A 21,833-nucleotide genomic window follows, 5' to 3' on the forward strand; every position below is an offset into this window, starting at 1 on the left:
ATGAATTATCTCTCAGTAAAGCAGATTTAAGAGTGTGAATGTTGTCTTTATGCTTTGTGCTATTAGCTTTTTAGACTCAGCATTATGAGCCAAAACAAATCATTGTATTTTGAGATTTATCTATTTTTGTACATTTAGTTCTGTATAACTTACTTTTCACATTCCATTGTGTGAATTTACTATTTTTTATTTACCTATTTCCCTGTTGATGGCTTCTTAGATTGTTACTGGAGAATTTTTGTTTTTGCTATTAAAAACAATGCTTGGGTGAACGTTTTAATCTTTATCCTTACATGATGATACATTTTTAAGGCTTTCTTCCAAGCTAGAATATGATAGGGTTATTGATCATTTTTTATATAGTTTATGTAACGATTTAGAAAGCATTTCATTGGCATACCTCGGAACATTTAAATAAACAATTTAAAGTTGAAATAAGTAGAAGTATTCTATCTTTTGACCTTTTTTTGTGGTTCTTTTATATTTGGCAAGAGGAAAGATAGGGCTTCTTATTGTTGTGCCTTTATTGGTATTTTAGTGTTATGTGAGATGTGTCCTAATTTTTGTGCGTTAATATATCTTACTTTTTTTTAATTTATCTTACAGAAAAGGCCACGAATGAGTACAACACTACGGAAGATTGGGGTCTTATTATGGACATATGTGACAAAGTTGGAAGTACTCCTAATGGGTAAGATGTCCAGTGAATGTTTAGGAGCTTAATAACTTGTGTATCTTTTCCTGATATAGCCTTGAAAGGAAAATGGGACTTTACTGTATACTTTTGGGGGTAAAAGTAAAGAGAACCTGGAGGCCTGATTATGAGATAAGTGTTATCTTGAAAGAACAAATGGAAAAGAGTTCAGCTGAAAGCCTGAGGTATATTAACATATATAATTAAAGCTTGACACAATAGGGATACATGTTAATGATGAATAGACTAGTTATTTATGGGATTCGTCTGTGACTTAGACAAGTATTAAGGAAAAAAAAAAAACTCATTCTTGTGGAGTCGATTCTGACTAATAGCGAGCCTATAGGACAGAATAGAACTGCCCCATATGGTTTCCAAGGAGCTTGGTGGATTTGAGCTGCCGACCTTTTGGTTAGCAGCTGTAGCTTTTAATTACTACGCTACCAGAGTTTCCTAGACAGGTATGGGAGCTTTCTAATAATGGAGTAAATTAATATAACAGTAAGTAATACAGCAACAAGGAGCCTTGGTGGCACAGTGGTTAGGAGTTTGGCTGCTAACCGGAAGGTCAGCAGGTCAAATCCACCAGCCGCTTCTTGGAAACCCTATGGCATGGTCCTCCTCTGCCCTGTAGGGTCACTATGAGTTGAAATCAACTCGGTGGCAGTGGGTTGTAACAAAAAAGCCTTTAAATAATGAATAGATAAAAATAATGAAAAAAGTAAATATAAAAAGGTGTTTTTTTGGGGGGGTGCAGCATTTATGTTGAACTGATGATACTTTAGACATTTAGAAGAGTGATGAAAGCCTTTGTTTTAACACATTGCCGCTGTCCAAAGCACATTCATGTCTGTTCATACTGAAACCTTTCAAGACTATGTATCTTGTTAGTGTTTTTCCTCAAGATGAAAATTTGATCTCTGAAGCCAAGTCTGTCTTGAAGAAATGAAAAGATAGTTTATATTAGATAATTGTCTTGTGTTGGTAGACCTTTTATGTAATGATTTGTCTCTTGATTTTGGAAGATGTAACCTTTGCAACAAGCTTTTAAAAATTATTTCCTGTCAGTCTGTGAGCATGATATAATGTACAATCATTTTATAGATTTATTTCTTTAACAAAGTGATATTTCCAAGATTTTATTTTTAAATTTAAAGTTATTTAGTAGTGGAATACCTTATGTTTTCAATGTTTGTGCTGAAATTCTGAATAAATACTTAGCGTTCTCCTTTCCCCCCTCCTCCTTAGAGCAAAAGATTGCCTAAAAGCCATCATGAAAAGAGTCAGTCATAAAGTTCCTCATGTTGCTCTTCAGGCATTAACTGTAAGTGAAGGTCATGTTATTATTTAGTTCAGTTTTTTAAATGTTTGTTTAGTTCAGCAAGTTAAATAGTATTTCAATATTTGTATATTAATTTTTTATTTTAATTAATAGCTTCTTGGGGCCTGTGTGGCAAACTGTGGAAAGATATTTCATTTAGAAGTATGTTCCCGAGATTTTGCAACAGAAGTACGTACAGTGATAAAAAATAAGGTAAATTTTAAAAAGAGAATAAGTTACTAAAAAATAATATATACTGTATATCATTTTGGAAACCCCGGTGACATAGTGGTTACGAGCTCAGGCTGCTGACCAAAAGGTTGGCAGTTTGAATCCACCAGACATTCCTTGGAAACCCTCTGGGGCAGTTCTACTCTGTGCTGTAGGGTTGCTATGAGTCAAAATTGACTCTATGGCAGTGGGTTTGGTTTTGGTTTTTGGTGTATATCATTTTAACTATAATAGCGTTAATAATAAAGTTCTGTGAATGAAATCATTTTTAGATAAGTTTGAAGTGAAATAAAATTCTTGTTCTGAAGTTTGAGGAAACCCTGGTGGCACAGTGGTTAAGTGCCATGGGCGCTAACCAAAGGGTCGGCAGTTCGAATCTGCCAGGCGCTCGCTCCCTGGGAACTCCATGGGGCAGTCCTACTCTGTCCTACAGGGTCACTGAGTCGGAATCGACTCGACGGCACTGGGTTTGGTTTGGTTTTGGTTTCTGAAGTTTGATTTTTCATTTGTAACAGCATGAACTGTTTTCCTCCTCCAAACATAATACTATTGATAATAGCTAAACTTAATTGAAGTATAGTAAGCAGACACAGCTTTAAAGTATTTTACGTGTACTGTTTTGCTTAATGCTCTTAAAAACCCTCAGAGTTAGGTTCTCTTGTTACAGGCAATCCCCCGGTTACTACTGTCTGAAACTGTACTTGCTCTTTAACATTATATATATTTGTCCTCACTTTGAAATAATTGAACCAACCCCTATGTGCAACAATTTTTTTTATCACAATCACCTTCATTTGCTGCATGTGTAACTTTTAAATTATTGAAAAGACATTGAGCCTTTTCTTGCTCTAAAGTAAGGCTAAATAAGAACTGTATGCACATGTTCCGATTTACCTACAAATTTGATTTAAAAGCACAGGAACAGATCTTGTTTGTAACCTGGGAACTGCTGGTATTCCTATTTTATAGATGAAGAAACTAAGATAAAGTCTTAGCAGTTAAATAAATTTTCCAAGGTCATGCCATAGTAAGTGGCATTGCCAAGATTCAGACTCAGGTTTCTGTGACTCCAGCCACCTCTGTACTGACTCCCATGGTGAGCACAGGTGCTTTTATTTTAGAGCCCGGTGGCGAGGGCTTCATTTATCATCTTATTTTTTTTTGTTTTCTTTGAGACAGAAATTTTAAAGTGCAATTTTCTTACCATTAGTAGCAAAAGTCCAGAATTTTAGTTTAGTTAGTGTGAAAACTTAATCTAATACAGAGAATATTAAGAAAACAGAAGAAATGACCTCTGAATATAAAATGTTTGTTGTCATTCTAGTAAGACTTAGAAATTGATGCTTAAAGCGGGTAATTTTGTAAGAAGCAGTTGTATCTTTCCATTTAAACAGGCATCTGTCAATCATTCCAGGCTGGGAATTAACTCTAGATTTTTGTTGATTTTCATGTAATTAGAATTTTGATGGTAATTCTTTTTGGTAGCTAAATCATCTAAATGATTATTTTAACCACTGATTTTTTTTCTTTCTTTGTTTTTACTTTAAAAGGCTCATCCTAAAGTATGTGAAAAACTGAAATCTTTAATGGTGGAGTGGTCAGAGGAATTTCAGAAGGATCCTCAGTTTAGTCTAATATCCGCAACTATTAAATCTATGAAAGAAGAAGGAATTACTTTTCCTCCAGCAGGTTCTCAGGTAAATTTATTCTGATTCATGGTTGACCCTATGAGGTTCTTAGCATTTGTATGTTATGTAAAAGCTAGGCAAGGTATGTCTTAATCATATTTCCCACCTCCACTCTCCAAGTGCCTATGTAATATAGTGCTTTACATTTAATAGACATTCTAATTGTTGAATGAACATCTTCTAAATATTAGAATAACGTTGAGAAGTATGTCAGCCATGCCTCTTGTTGTTAGGTGCCGTCGAGTTGGTTCTGACTCATAGTGACCCTATGCACAACAGAACGAAACACTGCCCGGTCCTGCGCCATCCTTACAATCGTTGTTATGCTTGAGCTCAGTGTTGCAGCCACTGTGTCAGTCCACGTTGTTGAGGTTCTTCCACTTTTCTGCTGACCCTGTGCTCTGCCAAGCATGATGTCCTTCTCAGGGACTCATCCCTCCTGACAACATGTCCAAAGTATGTAATACGCAATCTCGCCATCCTTGCCTCTAAGGAGCATTCTGGCCGCACTTCTTCCAAGACAGATTTGTTTGTCCTTTTGGCAGTCCGTGGTATATTCAGTATTCTTCGCAACACCACAATTCAAAGGTGTCAATTCTTCTTCGGTCTTCCTTATTCATTGTCCAGCTTTCATGTGCATATGATGTGATTGAAAATACCATGGCTTGGGTCGGGGCACCTTAGTCTTCAGGGTGACGTCTTTGCTCTTCAACACTTTGAAGAGGTCCTTTGCAGCAGATTTGCCCAATGCGATGTGTCTTTTGATTTCTTGACTGCTGCTTCCATGGCTGTTGATTGTGGATCCAAGTAAAATGAAATCCTTGACAACTTCTATCTTTTCTCTGTTTATCATGATACTGCTAATTGGTCCGGTTGTGAGGACTTTTGTTTTCTTTATGTTGAGGTGTAATCCATACTGAAGGCTATGGGCTTTGATCTTCATTAGTAAGTGCTTCAAGTCCTCTTCACTTTCAGCAGTCAAGGTTGTGTCATCTGCATAACGCAGGCTGTTAATGAGTTTTTCTCCAATCCTGATGCCCCATTCTTCTTCATATAGTCCAGCTTCTCATATTATTTGTTCAGCATACAGATTAAATAGGTATGGTGAAAGAATACAGCCCTAACACACACCTTTCCTGACTTTAAACCAATCAGTATCCCCTTGTTCTGTCCCAACAACTGCCTCTTGATCTATGTAAAGGTTCCTCATGAGCACAATTAAGTGTTCTGGAATTCTCATGCTTCGCAGCGTTACCCATAGTTTTTTATGATCCACACAGTCGAATGCCTTTGCATAGTCAACAAAACACAGAGAAACATCCTTCTGGTATTCTCTGCTTTCAGCCAGGATCCATCTGACATCAGCAATGATATCCCTGGTTCCACATCCTCTTCTGAAACCAGCCTGAATTTCTGGCAGTTCCCTGTCGTCAATATACTGCTGCAGCCATTTTTGAATGATCTTCAGCAAAATTTTGCTTGTGTGTGATATTAATGATATTGTTCTATAATTTCCACATTTGGTTGGATCACCTTTCTTGGGATAGGCATAAATATGGATCTCCTCTAGTCAGTTGGCCAGGAAGGTGTCTTCCATATTTCTTGGCATAGATGACTGAGCACCTCCAGCACTGCATCTGTTTGTTGAAACATCTCAATTGATATTCCATCAATTCCTGGAGCCTTGTTTTTCGCCAGTCCCTTCAGGGCAGCTTGGACTTCTTCCTTCAGTACCATCGGTTCCTGATCATATGCCACCTCTTGAAATGGTTGAATATCAACTAATTCTTTTTGGTATAATGAGTCTGTGTATTCCTTCCATCTTCTTTTGATACTTCCTGTGTCGTTTAATATTTTCCCCATAGAATCCTTCACTATTGCAACTCGAGGCTTTAAATTTTTCTTCAGTTCTTCCAGCCTGAGAAACGCCGAGTGTGTTCTTCCCTTTTGGTTTTCCATCTCCAGCTCTTTGCACATGTCATTATAATACTTTGTCTTCTCGAGAGGCCCTTTGAAATCTTCTGTTTAGTTCTTTTACTTCGTTAATTCTTCCTTTTGCTTTAGCTGCTCAACGCTCAAGAGCAAGTTTTGGAGTCTCCTCTGACATCCACCTTGGTCTTTTCTTTCTTTTCTGTCTTTTCAATGACCTCTTGCTTTCTTCATGGATGACGTCCTTGATGTCATTCCACAACTCGTCTGGTCTTCGGTCATTAGTGTTCCATGCATCAAATCTATTCTTGAGATGGTCTCTAAATTCAGGTGGGATATACTCAAGGTCATGTTTTGGCTTTCATGGACTTGCTCTGATTTTCTTCAGTTTCAGCTTGAACTTGCATATGAGCAATTGATGGTCTGTTCCACAGTCGGCCCCTGGCCTTGTTCTGACTGATGATATTGAGCTTTTCCATCGTCTCTTTCCACAGATGTAGTCAATTTGATTTCTGTGTGTTCCATGTGGCGAGGTCCATGTGTATAGTTGCTGTTTACGTTGGTGAAAGAAGGTATTTGCAATGAAGAAGTCTTTGGTCTTGCAAAATTCTGTCATTCGATCTCCGGCATTGTTTCTGTCAACAAGGCCGTATTTTCCAACTACTGGTCCTTCTTTTTTGTTTCCAACTTTCGCATTCCAATTGCCAGTAATAATCAATGTATCTTGATTGTATGTTCGATCAATTTCAGACTGCAGCAGCTGATAAGAATCTTCTGTTTCTTCATCTTTGGCCCTAGCGGTTGGTGCATGAATTTGAATAATAGTTGTATTAACTGGTCTTCCTTGTAGGCGTATGGATATTATCCTATCACGGACAGCGTTGTACTTCAGAATAGATCTTGAAACGTTCTTTTTGATGATGAATGCAACACCATTCTTCTTCGAGTTGTCATTCCCAGCGTAGTAGAGTATAAATATGATTGTCTGATTCAAAATGGCCAATACCAGTCCATTTCAGCTCACTAATGCCTAGGATATCGATGTTTATGTGTTCCATTTCATTTTTGACAGTTTCCATTTTTCCTAGATTCATACTTCTTACATTCCAGGTTCCGATTATTAATGGATGTTTGCAGCTGTTTCTTCTCATTTTGAGTCGTGCCACATCAGCAGATGAAGGTCCCGAAAGCTTTACTCCATCCACGTCATTAAGGTCAACTGTACTTTGAGGAGGCAGCTCTTCCCCAGTCATCCTTTGAGTGCCTTCCAACCTGGGGGGCTCATCTTCCAGCACTACATCAGACAGTGTTCCGCTGCTATTCATAAGGTTCACTGGCTAATGCTTTTCAGAAGTAGACTGCTGGGTTCTTCTTCCTAGTCTGTCTTAGTCTGGAAGCTCAGCTGAAACCTGTCCTCCATGGGTGACCCTGCTGATATCTGAAAACCGGTGGCATAGCTTCCAGTGTCACAGTAGCACACAAGGCCCCACAGTATGACAAACTGGCTGACGTGGGGGCAGTCATGCCTAGTGTTTTTAAATACTGCTCTAAGTCTTGTAAAAGGCACTGATACGTAAGATAGTCCCTATATTCAAGAAATTTATAGTAATTCAAAGGGTATCCATATACATGTGAAAAAATTACCTGTTTAAAGTATAAGTAATAAATATGAGGTGAGGGGTACAAAATAGATGCTCTCTCTTTTAGTATCAAGGAGAGAGGGGTAACTATAGACTGGCATACTGAAGGAAGACCACATAAAAAATAGAATTTTAGGACTTTAATGTATTTTCAGAAGGCAGAGAGGAGGAATGACATGAGAAAATACGTGGAATTGAGAAAGCTCAAGGCTTGTTTATTGAAGAGTGAATATGTCTGGAGTGAATGGTTCACGTAAAAGATGAATGGAACTGTAAGACTCCAAATTTATTTGGGCCGTAGGGGATAATTTTACTAGGTGTAAAAGAGTGGCACGTCAGACCTTGTCTAACTTCAGGGGGAGAGAGGAGAATTACTGTCAGCATCGTACCAAGGCTGATTTCTACGACATGAGGTCAGACATATTCCCACTGTCCAACCTTTTCACCAATTCCGACACCAGGTCGTCCAGGGCACTCTCTATAACTCTGCTGGGTTCGATAATTCATTGCAATGGCCACATAGAACTCACAGACCATTCTCAACGATCCTGGGGTTTATTAGGGAAGCAACGGGTTGCGATTTGGGATCCGGATCAACCTGGAAGTAACAGGAACAACTCAGGAGACAGGATACGGTTTGTCAATTAGGACAGCTTTGAACCTCTCAGTTCCTTCTCCACCATTCCAGCAGGCATGCAGGCAGGCCTCACTCTTGGCCGTTGCTCTGTATGTTGGATGCCAAGTGTAGCTGCCTAGCTCCATGGACCCAGAAGCCCACTGCACTGTTTCATGCTGGTCTGCTGGTTCTGCTGCCGCCATTTCTCTGCCACTGGACCCTGCCATGCTCGCTGCTGCTTCTTGCTGTCTCACTTGCCTCCAGTGTTACAGCTCTCTGTCTCCTGGGTTTAGGAGGTTCTCAATGCAGAGACCCTGGGTCCAAAGGGTGCACCCCGCACCCAGCTCTCCTTGATGGTAGTGAGGTCCCCCTCCCCAGCCTCTGGGATTGGTTCTTTTTAAGCCTGGCCAGATGACAAAACGGATCAATCCCCTTGGTGGGCCACAGGTACCTTATTTGTATACTTGAGCTAATCCCAGCAAGAGTTTTACATACTTATTTACATAGTCCCACCCAGTCATTCTGTGGGAGTTACAAGACCACAGCTAGAAGGGCCATATAAAAGCAGTTCATTGCACTGCAGTAGGACAAAAGTAGAAGCAGGGATATTGAGTTACAAAGTGGGCTGTTAATCTAGGTCTGTGGGAGAAACACACCATATCTTGGGTTTGGCTCCTGCCCTCTAGATTGATAAGACTTTGAAATCTAGTGTTAGGATGTGAGCTACAGAAAAGTGGCTAAGAGGAGTACTGTGTTTTATTTTAGGCTACAGCCTAAAGGGACAAATAGGATCTTTACAGTTTACCGCCCTAAGGGTTCAACAGAGAAGCCCTGTTGGTACGATGGTTGGCTGCTAACCTAAAGGTTGGGGGTTTGAACCCACCCAGCAGATCCGTGGGAGAAAGACCTGGTGATTTGCTCTTGTAAAGATTACAACCTTGAAATCCCTATGGGGCAGTTCTGCTCTGTCACATGGGAGTGCTGTGAGTTGAAAATTGACTTGACAGTACCCAACAACAGCAACAAGAGTTCAGTGTAGAGTTTTGGGACACAAGTTGTAAAGAGCAGACATTTTCCTGTTTGGTCCTTTTTGCATATTGTTCTAAAAATCTGGATTAAAGAACTCGTTGATGGCTCAGAGTTCTGAACGACTCTGTCGTAGTATTAACAGAATAGATGCCATTAAATTTCAGCGTGACCTTCCTTCATCCTCTACTGTGACCTAAGAGTCACCAACCACCATGAATAGTAAAAGGGCCTAAAAGATGTTCATAGAACTGCACCTGTTGTCTCTGTCCTCCCTCCTCTTCATTGCCTCTGCTTCTCTCCAGTGATTATCATTGACTTTTTGATGGCAGTTCTGTAGCTGTACACCTGTAGGAAGATAGCCTTCTCTCATTAAGTAAGAGACCTTGGACAATTAGTCAGGAAGTACAATCAAGAAAGATGCATATTTATTCATTGTGTAAGTATTTGAGTACTTTGTGTATGCCAAGTTCTGTATGAGACACTTAGGTTTAAGGAAAATGTAAGCCATTTCATGCCCTTTGTGAGGTTATAATGCTTTCTTGAAAATTCTGATGTTTTATTTTAGTATTTGAAAACAGCTACTTTAAAATATAAAGAACTTCACTTTTAAATGAAACTCTTTAGTTATATTTTTTTTAATTGACGTGCAAGTAATTAATAGAGCTTGTATTTTTTCTCAGAGTAGTGGTTGTGTTCATTTTACTGATACTTTTACAGACTGTCTCAGCTGCTGCCAAGAATGGTACATCTACCAACAAAGACAGAGAAGATGAAGACATAGCTAAAGGTAAACGATCAAGCATGTGTAATTCAGTGTTGCTTAAAGTATTCTCGCCAGGACATTTTATTGAAATAAAAATTACAATAAAACTAGGTTATACTTTAGTTCTGCCTGAACATAAAAACTAATAGGGTCTGAAAAGTAAGAAAAAGAAATGATATGGTATAAAATGGATTGAATTCATTGTCCTTAACAATAATATGTAATTAAAGTTCTACCTTTGGAGAGATTACATTTCGCCATTTCTTTAATGCCGAAGTTATGAGTCAAGCACAGAAATATGTTCATGGCTTGCTGGTCTTATATGGGAAGCTACCCATATTATAATGTCACAATCTGTTTCCTATAAAAATAATAGGTGTTGTATGTGACAGGCTTGTGATAGTAAGGAATGAGCAAAAACTTTATTTTAAAAAATGCCGCGGTTCTCTGCCTCCGTTCCCCTCTCCCGCAAGAAAAGTTAAAATGTTCACTTTTTAAGATTTTAGTTGGACAAGTAAAATATACTTCATTAAATTTGTTATCTAATGTTTCTTTTTTAAACTTTCTTAAAATCAAAATTCTGGTTATCTTTTTTTCACTTTAATTTTTCAAACTAGCTATTGAATTATCGTTGCAAGAGCAGAAGCAGCAGCACACAGAAACAAAATCCTTGTATCCACCTGCAGAAATTCAGTTAAATAATAATAGTGCAAGGAAAGTGAGAGCTTTATACGATTTTGAAGCCGTTGAGGACAATGAACTCACCTTTAAACATGGTGAAATTATTATTGTTTTGGATGACAGGTATGTTTTAAATATTTATTTCTGGACTGTTTTAAAGTTACTGAGTGTAAGTCTAGAGGTGTGAATATTCAGTTCTTTGACTTTGTTGTAGTCAAGTCATAATAGAGTCTTTTCATACTGTAATAATTTTTTTTCTAAAATAAGGATTAGACTAGGTAATGTAAGTTTCTTCTTCTTCTTTTTGTTAAATTTGGTAAAGAAATACCCTTTAATATCTTGAATGAAAGATGTGTTTAATGTTGCCGACGACCACAGTTGGGAAGCACATGCCCAGTCATCAGAATGCATTTGCCTTGGGAGTTGTTCATACGAAAATTACTGGCAGAAAAGCTTTCAGCATATAGCTATATAAGCTTTGATTAAAGCAACCAAAAGCTGTGCTTGGTTCCTCCCCATTTCTTTTCTTTCTTAATTAAAAAGTTTATTGTGGTAAAGGTAAAATACATAAAACAAAAAGTTTGCCGTTTTAACCCTTTTTAAGTGTACATTTCATTCACGTTAATTACATTCACCGTATTGTGCTGCCATCACCATCCTCTATTTCCAAAAGTTTAACATTACCCCAAACTGAAACTCTGTATGCCTTCAGTAACAACTCCCATTCCCTTCTCCCACTAATAAACTTTTGTCTTTATGCATTTGCCTAATCTAGATATTTCATGTATGTAGGTTCATATAATGTTTTTCCTTTTGTATCTGACTTACTTCACTCAGCATAATGTTTTCAGGGTTTATCCATGTCACAGCATGTATCAGAATTCCGTTTCTCTTTATGGCTGAATACTATTACATTGTATGGATATACCACACTTTGCTTACTCATCTGTTTATGGTCACTTGGGTTGTTTCCACCTTTTGACTATTGGGAGTAATGCTGTAGTCCTTCCCATCTATTAATGTACTGTACTCTCCCTCAGAGTTTCTCTATCACTGAAAGCTCTGATAGAGAATAGATTTATTTATATTGGACCTAATTCTTTTACCTACTTTTGCTTTTATAAGAACTTGATGAAATTTAGCAAGTGATACCTAACAGCTTGTAGCTATGAACAGAGGCTGCAGATATATTCAATATCCATTATAAACAGCTAGTAGGGACATACTTACTAGTCTAGCATATTTTTAAATGGCTAGATACACAAAATGGATTACTTTGCTGTAGTAATTTTTTTTTTTTTTAGCAAATATTATGTAATAAGCTCTGTTTATAATGAAAAAAGATGAGTTAGGATGCAGTTCTGTCTTTATAAAACCTAGGGTGTAGTAGAGAAGTTAAAATTACTATACCTAACATTGTAAGGAAGGTAGAATGTGGTGAATGCCATAAAAAAAGTACTGTCAGGTTCTAGAGGAAAGCAGATTTACACCCAGTACAAGCATGTGGGAAAGAAAGCTCATCCAGAAGGTTCATTTGGGGTGAACCTTGATTGATTTTGGACAAGACAGGATAAAAAAAAAAAAATTTTTTTTTTTTTTTTAGGATACTGAGAATAGGAAAAAGAAAGTAAGAATTGTGTAATCAAGATAGCACTGTGTTCGTTTAGAAAACTATAATTATTTTTCTTTTAATTATTTTCATTATTTTTTAATAATCTGGAGTGGAGTACGTGCTACCTGAACACTGAGGGTCTGAAATGTCAGGCTTCTGAGTGTAGTCTTACTTTGAATATCTACCAAAATAAAAAAGCCTGTGCATTTCTGATATCCTCCTACAACTATAAGATTAAAGACATTTATGAAAGAAATAGAAACAAAACTACCAAATGAATACTTTTTGCTCTGAGTTTCAAATTTAGAGCATTACTTCTAGGTAATAAGAAATATTTTCGGGAATAGATTGCTGCTCACAAGGTAAATACGGTAGTGATTAATGAGTCGGGTCCTTCAACAGGTCTGCCCCACCCTGTGCTGTGTGCTAGCGCAGTTCTCTGACTTTATTCTAACTGCCGTGAAGTTTTCGTATGTGCAGTATCTCTTGACATCATTTGGCATTTATGTGGCTCAATTGCATTATATACCTACAAAAGTCTGCTGGCCTGCAGCAAGTAAAAGGTTATATGTTACCATGGTGCACCATGTTTTTTCCACTGATGTCTAATTAAAGCCCAAATTGCTTAAATTACAGACTCATATAAAACTGTTTCTAGTTGAGACTTAATTACTGCAAAAGAGAACTCTTTTCTTTGTAACTGCTAAGAGAATTCAACATGAATTCAACATGATGGCATATGTAGGTCGATTGCTGTCATTTTGATGATAGGACACCCCAATTTTACAGTAGCCACAAACATGCTTACCAGTACATTATGGGTTAAATGTTGTCATTCTGAGATTGGCTATCACTGGCAAGATTTTAAACACAAATGCAAACTCGAGTGTTAAAATTATCCAATTTGGCAATCTTAGGTTAAAAGGAGGTCATCAGATGATCCAGGAAATGACTGTACCCATTGCTTTTAGATTGTTGTGGAAGTGAAAGCACAAAATTAAAAATTTCCCATATAGAACTTGAGGTTCCTTGGAGATACCTCATCCTTGGACCTCAATTTAAGAAATACTGACTCACTCTGACATTACTGGTATGAATCAAAAAAAAAATAATAATAACAAATGTTGGAGAGGCTGCAGGGAGACTGGAACTCTTAAGCACTGTTGATGGGAATGCAAAATGGTACAACCATTTTGGAAAATGATATGGCGCTTCCTTAAAAAGCTGGAAATACTATATGATCCAGCAATCCCAGTCCTAGGGATATATCTTCGAGAAATAAGAGCCGTCACATGAATAGACATACACACATCCATGTTCATTGCAGCATTATTCACAATAGCAAAAAGATGGAAACAACCTAAGTTCCCATCAACAGATGAATGGATAAATTATGGTACGTACACACAATGGAATACTGCACAACGATAAAGAACAATGATGAATCTTCGAAACGTCTCAAAACATGGCAGAATCTGGAGGTCATTATGCTGAATGAGATAAGTCCATCGCAAAATGACAAATACTGTATGAGACCACTATTGTGAAAACTCATGAAAAGGTTTACACACAAAAAGAAACAATCTTTGTTGGTTACGAGGGAGGGGAGAGGTGGGGAAGGAAAAACACTAAATAGACAATAGCTAAGTGGTAACTTTGGCAAAGGGTAAGATAGTACACAATACTGGGGAAGCCAGCACAGCTTATCTAAGGCAAGGTTATGGAAGCCCCACGGACCCCTCCAAAACTCCCTGAGGGACTGAATTACTAGGCTGAGGGCCGTGGGGTTCGTGGTCTCAGGGAACATCTAGCTTAATTGGCATAACATAGTTTATAAAGAAAATGTTCTACATCCTACTTTGATATGTAGTGTCTGAGGTTCAAAAGCTTGTGAATGGGCATCTAAGATACTCCACTGGTCCCGCCCCATCTGGAACAAGGGAGAATGAAAAAATCCAAAGACAGAAGGGAAAGGTAAGTCCAAAGGACTGACGGACCACAAGCACCACAGCCTCCACCAAACAGTCCAGCACAACTAGATGGCGCCCAGCTACCACCACTGACTGCACTAACAGGGATCACAATAGAGGGTCCCGAACAGAGCTGGAGAAAAATGTAGAACAAAATTCTAGCTCACACACACAAAAAAGATCAGACTCATCGGTCTGATAGAGACTGGAGAAACCCCAAGAGTATGGTTCCCGGACACCCTTTTTAACTCAGTACTGAAGTCACTCCTGAGGTTCACCCTTCAGCCGCAGGTTAGACAGGTCCATAAAACAAAATGAGACTAAATGGGCACACTAACCCAGGGGCAAGGATGAGAAGGCAGGAGGGGACAGGAAAGTTGGCAATGGGGAACTCAAGGTAAAGAAGGGGAGAGTGTGGCATGTTGTGGGGGTGGTAACCAATGTACCAAAGCAATATGTGTATTAATTGTTGGATGAGAAACTAATTTGCTCTCTAAACCATCTAAAACTCAATAAAAAAGAAACACTGAGCTGGTAGAAAAGGCACTCATTTCTTATTAACAGAATATACCCAGAAAGCCCTTCATTTTTTATGTTTTTAGCTTTATCTCACCATTCCTTGTTTGTCCTTTAAGTGCCATTTCAAATAATCAAGTGGAACTCTTACAGTTCCAAAGATGTCATGTTCTGATTAGACCTCTGTGGCATTGTACATTTGGTTCTCTCTGCCTGGAAAACCCCGTCAAAAGAGGCAAAAACATTCAAAAAAGAAAAGGAAGTTTACTTGGAAGTAAGGTTTGGAAGGGAGCCTAGACTTCAGAAGGGTTGGCTTCTCAATAAAAAGTAAAATGGGTGTTTAAAGGAACCCCTCCCTCCCCACCCACCCCCATGGGGTTACCAGGTTTACAGTTGGTGAGTTCAATGGTAGAAATAGTAGTTTTCTCACATGATTATCATACCCTGATCATCATTGCAAGTCAGCAAATAGTTGTTTTTGCTAAGAAGTCAGTAGCTAAAAGGAAAGGTTCAAGTTTTCATTTGTTTTGGAGACTTAAAACTTTATAGTACGGCTTTATTTTTTATCTCAGTGTGCAGAATATTTTCTTATCCAAATGATAACCAAAACAAACGTGTTGCTGTCAAGGCAATCCTGACTCATAGTGGTCCTATTAGGACAATAGAATTGCCACTTAGGGTTCCCAAGGAACAACTGGTGGATTCAAACTGGCAACCTTTTGATTAGCAGCTTGAGCTCTTAACCACTGTGCCACCAGGGCTCTCTCCAAGTGTTAGCAGGACAAAAATAATACAGTTTTTGTTTCCAGAGCCCTAATTGCCTTTTTCTTCCAATGAATGCCTACTTAACCTTCAAGAACTAGGTCGAATTTTACATCCTCTTAGAATTCTTCAAACCCTTTCTGCCTTTAAGTCCCAATAGAGTTAGAGGTTCCAAACCTCTGTGCTGCTGGAACTGCTTGAACGTATGTTCTGGCATTTCTTATACTGTGTTGCAATTACTCATTTACAAAAGTCTCTCCAACTAGATCAGTTGATTCTAAAGGGGTTCAGCAATTTCCTGGGTTGGAGGTAGGGGAAGGGGAAAACCCCAGAATGTAAACCAGGTAACATCATTTTGTTTGGTGGGGGAGATTGAAAAACACTGTGCTAGATTATAAGTTTCCTGAGAGCAGAAAGTATGCCTTAATTGTCTTTGTAACTTCAGTGCTCAGCTATTCGCCCCTCTTTGGTAGGTTTTCAGTGAAGTTAGCTGAATAATCAATTTGTTGAAGATACAGCTGTGCCCCTTACATTCACATCATTTTTCACTCTTGTGATATATTCTTTCTTAATATAAAAGCTCTAAAAATAAATGCTGCTTTTAAATTTTTCCTTAATTATCAAATGCTTCGTGGAAAGTTACAGTGCTGAATCACCTTAGTTGAGGAATTTAAAAATAAAATATTTTATGCCATTAATGTTCCATAGAATCAACTGGTAATGGAGAGGATATAGTAACAGATGGATTAGGGTTAGAAAGGAGTCAGTGCTTTGAAATGACGTTTGGTTGGTTTGATTATTTTTATGCTTCATCAAGGAGCTCACAACTGTAGTTGAGGAGGTAAATCATGCTACAAGAGAGGAAAAGGGGATTTCTTTTAATCCTGAATAGTCATCACATACGGTATCTTAGAATTGTTAATACAGCCATTATTTTATGGTCTTAGGAATTTGGGAGATATATAACTCTTTCATATCTTTTGATAGTTATAAATGAAATGATGTTTCAGAATCCTAGAAGTTAATTCAGCCTTAGAACACCTTTCCAGTAATTCAAATTTTGAGAAAGAGAAAAAGTTATTATTTGCAGATACTGTGATTGTCCATGTAGAAAGCCCAAGACAGTCAATGGATAAATCATTAAAACTGATGAGAGTTTGTTAAAGTTGTTGAATACAGGCTCAACATACAAAAATCAGTAGTATGCTTTACTCTAAACACAACTATCATATTTTACGCAAATAACACAGCCTTTTGCATTTGCTTGCTGGCTTGGCCTCCTCCCTTGAGGCATCCTCATGAGTGCCTCCATGCCAACCCTCTTTTACATACTACTGTTTAAAAAAAAAGTGTACTAAGGAAAATACCTTGCAGGAGCAGGACACAGCAGGCAAACAAATACAGAAGATGTGTGTTATTTGCATAAAATACGGTAATTAGAAAAGAAAATAGAAAAAATACCATTCCCAGTACTGTGTTTTTACACAAATAACGTGCGCCTTCTGTGTTTGCTGAGTCTGCCCTCCTCCCGTGAGGTATTTTTGTAAGTGCGCTATGCTAACTTTTTTTTACAGCAACTAGTGGAAGAGCCTTGGCGTGGAGGTACTTGTGAGGATGCCTCACCAGGGGAGCGCATGGCTGACAAATGTAGTGGGTGTGTCTTATTAGGGTAAAAATACTGTAGTAACAAAAGTTATAATAAGTTATCTAGTAATAAATCTAACAAAGACATGTAAGGTCTGTATGGAGAAAATTACAGAATTCTTTGAAAGCTGTAAGAGAAAATCTGAATAAATGGAGAGAGATACCATGTTTAATATTGTAAAGATTTAATTTTTCCTGTACTCATTGATAAGTTCAGTGGATTTCCAGTTAAAACCCCATCAGGACTTTTTTCCAGAAAACCTGCAAAACAGGTTTTATCATGGACAATAGATGAAAATAATACAGAGAGGGTACTTTCTTGACCAGGTATCAAGGCATATTTACAAGCTGTAGTAAATAGACATGTATACCATTCGGTTGAATGCAAAAATTAGACTCATGAACAGAGAGCAACTTGCTCTTTGAAAGATGGGGTGTTATAAATCAGCAGAAAAAATGATGGACTAGCCCATAAATTTTTTCTGGGATGATTGGCTTTTTATATGGTACAAATAAAATAAAACTTGATTCAGCTTTACACAGTCTATAAATTTTAATTCTGGGTAGATTAAAGACCTAAACATGGGAGGGGGATAAAAAAAGACAAACCAAAACTATTAGAAAAACATATAGGAGAATCAATATATGAGTTTAAGGGTATAGAAAGATTTCTTAAAGGTATAAACCATAAAGGAAGATTGCTAAATTTGATCACAAGGGGGGAAAACACCGTGGAGTAAAAGAAACTGTAAGCACGTTAAAAGACAAGTAAGATCCTGAGAAAGGTATTTGCATAATTCAATCAGTTGCTATTCAGGGTATGCAAAGAAGCCCTACAGATCCATGAAAAAGACAGCTGACCCAGTGGGAAAAAGAATAATGGGCAAAAAATATAAACAAGCAGGTTACGGAAGACACAATCTGAATTATCAGCAAACACACAGGTGGATTTTTTTCTGTTTTGTATTTGCTTCTAGAAACTAGAAATAAATCTCTGATGGTGAGCAGACTAGAAAAGCTAATGAGGTGGGATTTCTCTACTGGCTTAGTTACCTTGTATGACATTCTAACATTCTGCTCAGGGAGGGAGGAAGGTCAATTGATACAGCCACATTGGGGAACATTTGGGAATTTCTGGTAAAACTGAACGTGTTTTTTGTGCTGTGGCCCAGCAATTCCATGTGAATAAGCCTAGAGAAACTGTTGCAGGTATGCCCTAGAATCTAGGATGATCATTACTCCAATGTTCATAGCAATGAAACGCTGGAAACAACCTCAATGTCCGTCTGTACGGTAATGATAGATTAAATATGACATATTCCTGTGATGAAACATCATAATTTAAAAGGGATAAAAATAAGATTTAAAAACATTAATAAAATGAACAAGATATATAAAGATTAACATCTATATAGAGAGTTAGATACAGATCTATGTAAAAGACTGAATGGATGAGATGATGGTGTTGGTGTGGTAGGATGGATATGAGGTTGGGACTTGAGGTTATTGATAAAGGAGACTTCAGCATTAACTATAATATTTTATTTTGTTAAAAGCCCAGAACCAAATAAGAGCAACTGCTGATTAGTTTTAAAGCCAAGTATGGGAATCTGGATGATTGTTTTATTTGTACTTTTCTATGTTTTTTCATTAAATAAGGAGAATGACTGTAAATAGAGCTGGATACGAACTAGTATTTTCAAAGTAGGCTAAATTTAATTTTTATTTTAATTCCTCTTAACACTAATGTACTCAAACATAGAGAAACAAAGGACATTTTTGCACTGTATTTTCAGTGATGCCAATTGGTGGAAAGGAGAAAATCACAGAGGAATAGGACTCTTCCCATCTAATTTTGTAACAACGAATTTAAACATAGAGTCTGAGGCAGGTAAGTTAAATCTTAGAGAAGGTTAAATTTATTAAAGTATTTTACACTTGAATTTTATGGTTCAGTTTTAAATATAGGTAGTCCCCAACTTACGACAGGATTCCATTCTGACAACTCCGTCTAATTAGGTTCTGAAATTAAGTCGAATACCTCATATTTTTTTAGTTTTCATTGTTATTGTCTTTTATTATGAGTATGTTTATAAATCCAATCCTTATTTGTCTTTGGGGCTTAACATGAGAATGATAACATCAGCAAATTACGCATTGCAATATTGTATGTAGTACACATTACTGACGATAAGATGTACCAGGAGGGGGAATAAAAAAGATGGTTGTAAGTATGGTAACATGAATTTTTTTAAGTTGGGGACTACCTCTGTAAGGTAGATAGGCATTTAACTCTTGTTTTAAATTATTTATTTATTGGCATTACAATTTAACTGATTTCCTACCAAGCTAAGGGGTTGTTAACTTATCCCAGGTCAATTCCAGGAACTGTTTCCTTACCTTGTTTTAAATATTCTGAGAATTAACTTACTTAGTTAAATATCAGGCACAAAATCATCTGTGACCATGTAAATATTTAACTTGACCCAGTTATGTAGTGCAAGAGGCAGTTTGTGTCTGTGCAGTACAAAGAGTATGGTTTTTCTTTATCATTGTAGCACCAGGTGTCAAGGCGTGGGGGTGTGGGGGCTTGGTGAGCAGGTGCTGAGTGTGGTTGCAGGGGTTGGGAGTACTCCCAAGTTTTAGGCTTTTTCTCACATTGATTTGATCTGAAGGAACTTAAGGCAATAATGAAGTTTTTTTTTTTTTATATAATCAAGACCCTAATATGCCTGGCTCAGATCTTCTGAGCTTCACTCAGTTCTGCAGCAGTAGACAATAGTCCTCAGTTGCTGTCAGCCTTGCTGAGAAAGCATTCCATTTCTCATGCCTGCAGGGAAGTGGGGGGCTGAATGTGAAGAAACAGGTGATAATACTGATGATGATGATGGTCAGAAGTAATGGCTAATGGTTATTGAGCATGCACTATTTGTCAGGCATTGTGCCAAGCCTTTTGTTTGCACTGTCATTTAATTCTCATAACTCTGTGAGCTAGCTGCTTTTGTTATCCCATTTTATAGATAAGGAAACTGAGGCTGAAGTGTTATGTGACTAGTAAGTGATAGAGCCAGGATTCTAAAGACAGCCAATCTGGCCTTAGAATGTACTTACATTGAAAGAGATGGCTAACTGCTGAGACTTAAAAATCCTTTGGACTTAAACTTTGTTATAAATAAAACTACAATAAAAATTGTCTTAGTAAAGATTTTTGTAGTAGTTTTATTTGTACCAAAATTGACTATATTAAAATATAGTACATCCTAGCAGTATTCCAGTGAACAATTAGTTTATATGTATTTGGAAATTAGTTTTCAACTTTCTTTTTATGAAAGGGTTTTATATGTGTTGTTTTAACTATTATCAAAGTTAGATTGAAATCAGGTCTATTTTTTCTTCACATAAGAAATAATATTTTATAACAAGGAAGGAGTGTACAAATAACTCATAAATTTAACTCTGCAGTTAGCTAAATAGATAATAATCTACTCCCTTGTGTATTTATTCACTCCAGTGGTAACACTCTGTTTCTAGGGAAGTGCCTGTAATGACAGCTCCCATTTATATTGCTCTCTTGTGCCACTAGAATATAAGCTCCTTGAGGGCAGGATTCTTGTCTGTTTTATTCACTGGTGTATTCCCAGTGCCTAGAATAATGCCTGGGACACAGTAAGTGCAAAATAAATACTTGTGACATGAATGAATGACCATATGTAATAATGTATGTTTATGATGAACTGTGATGACTGTTTAAAGGGCTTCCTTTGTTTTTCCTCGTGGGTAATCATGCTCTACTTATAAATTAATGGCTAAAATACCCAAGTAAATACTGAAGAACTTACAGTTTACTTTGTTTCCATAGTGGCTGTGGACCAATTGAATGTAATTGATGATGATGTGGAGGAAATTAAGAAATCAGAGCCTGAGCCTGTTTATATAGATGAGGTAGAGTTCTTCTTTTGTTTAGCAGTTAAACTATCACAACTTTTAAAATGTATTTTATATCCTTGAGAATGTTTGGCAAGAGTAATCTTTATGTTCATTGAAGTTAAAACTTTTTTGAGTTTTCAAAGTGCTGTATTACGTTTTTTTTAGGATAAGATGGATAGAGCCCTGCAGGTACTCCAGAGTATAGATCCAACAGATTCAAAACCAGACTCCCAAGACCTCTTGGACTTAGAAGGTACTTAGTGAATATTTGGGATTATTTTAATGTAATTCAGTTATTTTTAGCTGTTCATTATGTCTTCTGCTTTGTGTTTCCTTCCGGAAATTAGAAATAAATTTCTGATGGGGAGTAGACTGTAACATAGTGAAAGTATTCCTTGGAAGGTGTCTTCAGAAACCTGTGCCTCCTTTTCAAAACAGAAGTCTTCGTATTTTCTATAAGCCCACCAGTGAAACTGGCTGATGAGATTTTTAATCCAAAAAAGGAGAAATTAGAAATAACAGCATATTAATTGAGTCAAAATACTAGAAAATCTTATTCCTGTTTTAATTCTCTTGTATCATGATTTTTTTTTTTTTAGATTTTTTTTCAGATGAGTTTTTACTTATTATTCATAGCCTTGTATAAACTGTGTTCATTATCATTTTTTTTTATTTGTATCATGATTTTAAAGATCAAAATTATATGTGATCAGTGTTAACTTTGTAATGTAGTCATTGGATGTATGCTGATGTGCATTTTAGTCCCTAAGAAAACTTGAAGCAGTTAAAACAAAGTTCTTACTTTTTTTT

General features: G+C 37.2%; 1 protein-coding gene across 3 annotated transcripts in view; it reads left to right on the plus strand.

The window, feature by feature from the left end:
• STAM2 (signal transducing adaptor molecule 2) overlaps window positions 1-21,833 on the plus strand; it is a 52,423-nt gene that overhangs the window by 17,243 nt on the left and 13,347 nt on the right. For all 3 annotated transcript variants that reach the window (XM_010586322.3, XM_064287136.1, XM_064287135.1), the window contains exons 2-10: window positions 607-691; window positions 1,943-2,018; window positions 2,130-2,228; window positions 3,797-3,943; window positions 9,866-9,935; window positions 10,529-10,715; window positions 18,893-18,987; window positions 20,956-21,038; window positions 21,189-21,276. In XM_010586322.3, the coding sequence (XP_010584624.1) occupies window positions 607-691; window positions 1,943-2,018; window positions 2,130-2,228; window positions 3,797-3,943; window positions 9,866-9,935; window positions 10,529-10,715; window positions 18,893-18,987; window positions 20,956-21,038; window positions 21,189-21,276 (930 nt within the window). The remainder of the gene's footprint in view (window positions 1-606; window positions 692-1,942; window positions 2,019-2,129; window positions 2,229-3,796; window positions 3,944-9,865; window positions 9,936-10,528; window positions 10,716-18,892; window positions 18,988-20,955; window positions 21,039-21,188; window positions 21,277-21,833) is intronic.

The sequence above is a fragment of the Loxodonta africana genome, chromosome 6, assembly GCF_030014295.1.
Source record: "Loxodonta africana isolate mLoxAfr1 chromosome 6, mLoxAfr1.hap2, whole genome shotgun sequence".
Classification (NCBI taxonomy): domain Eukaryota; kingdom Metazoa; phylum Chordata; class Mammalia; order Proboscidea; family Elephantidae; genus Loxodonta; species Loxodonta africana.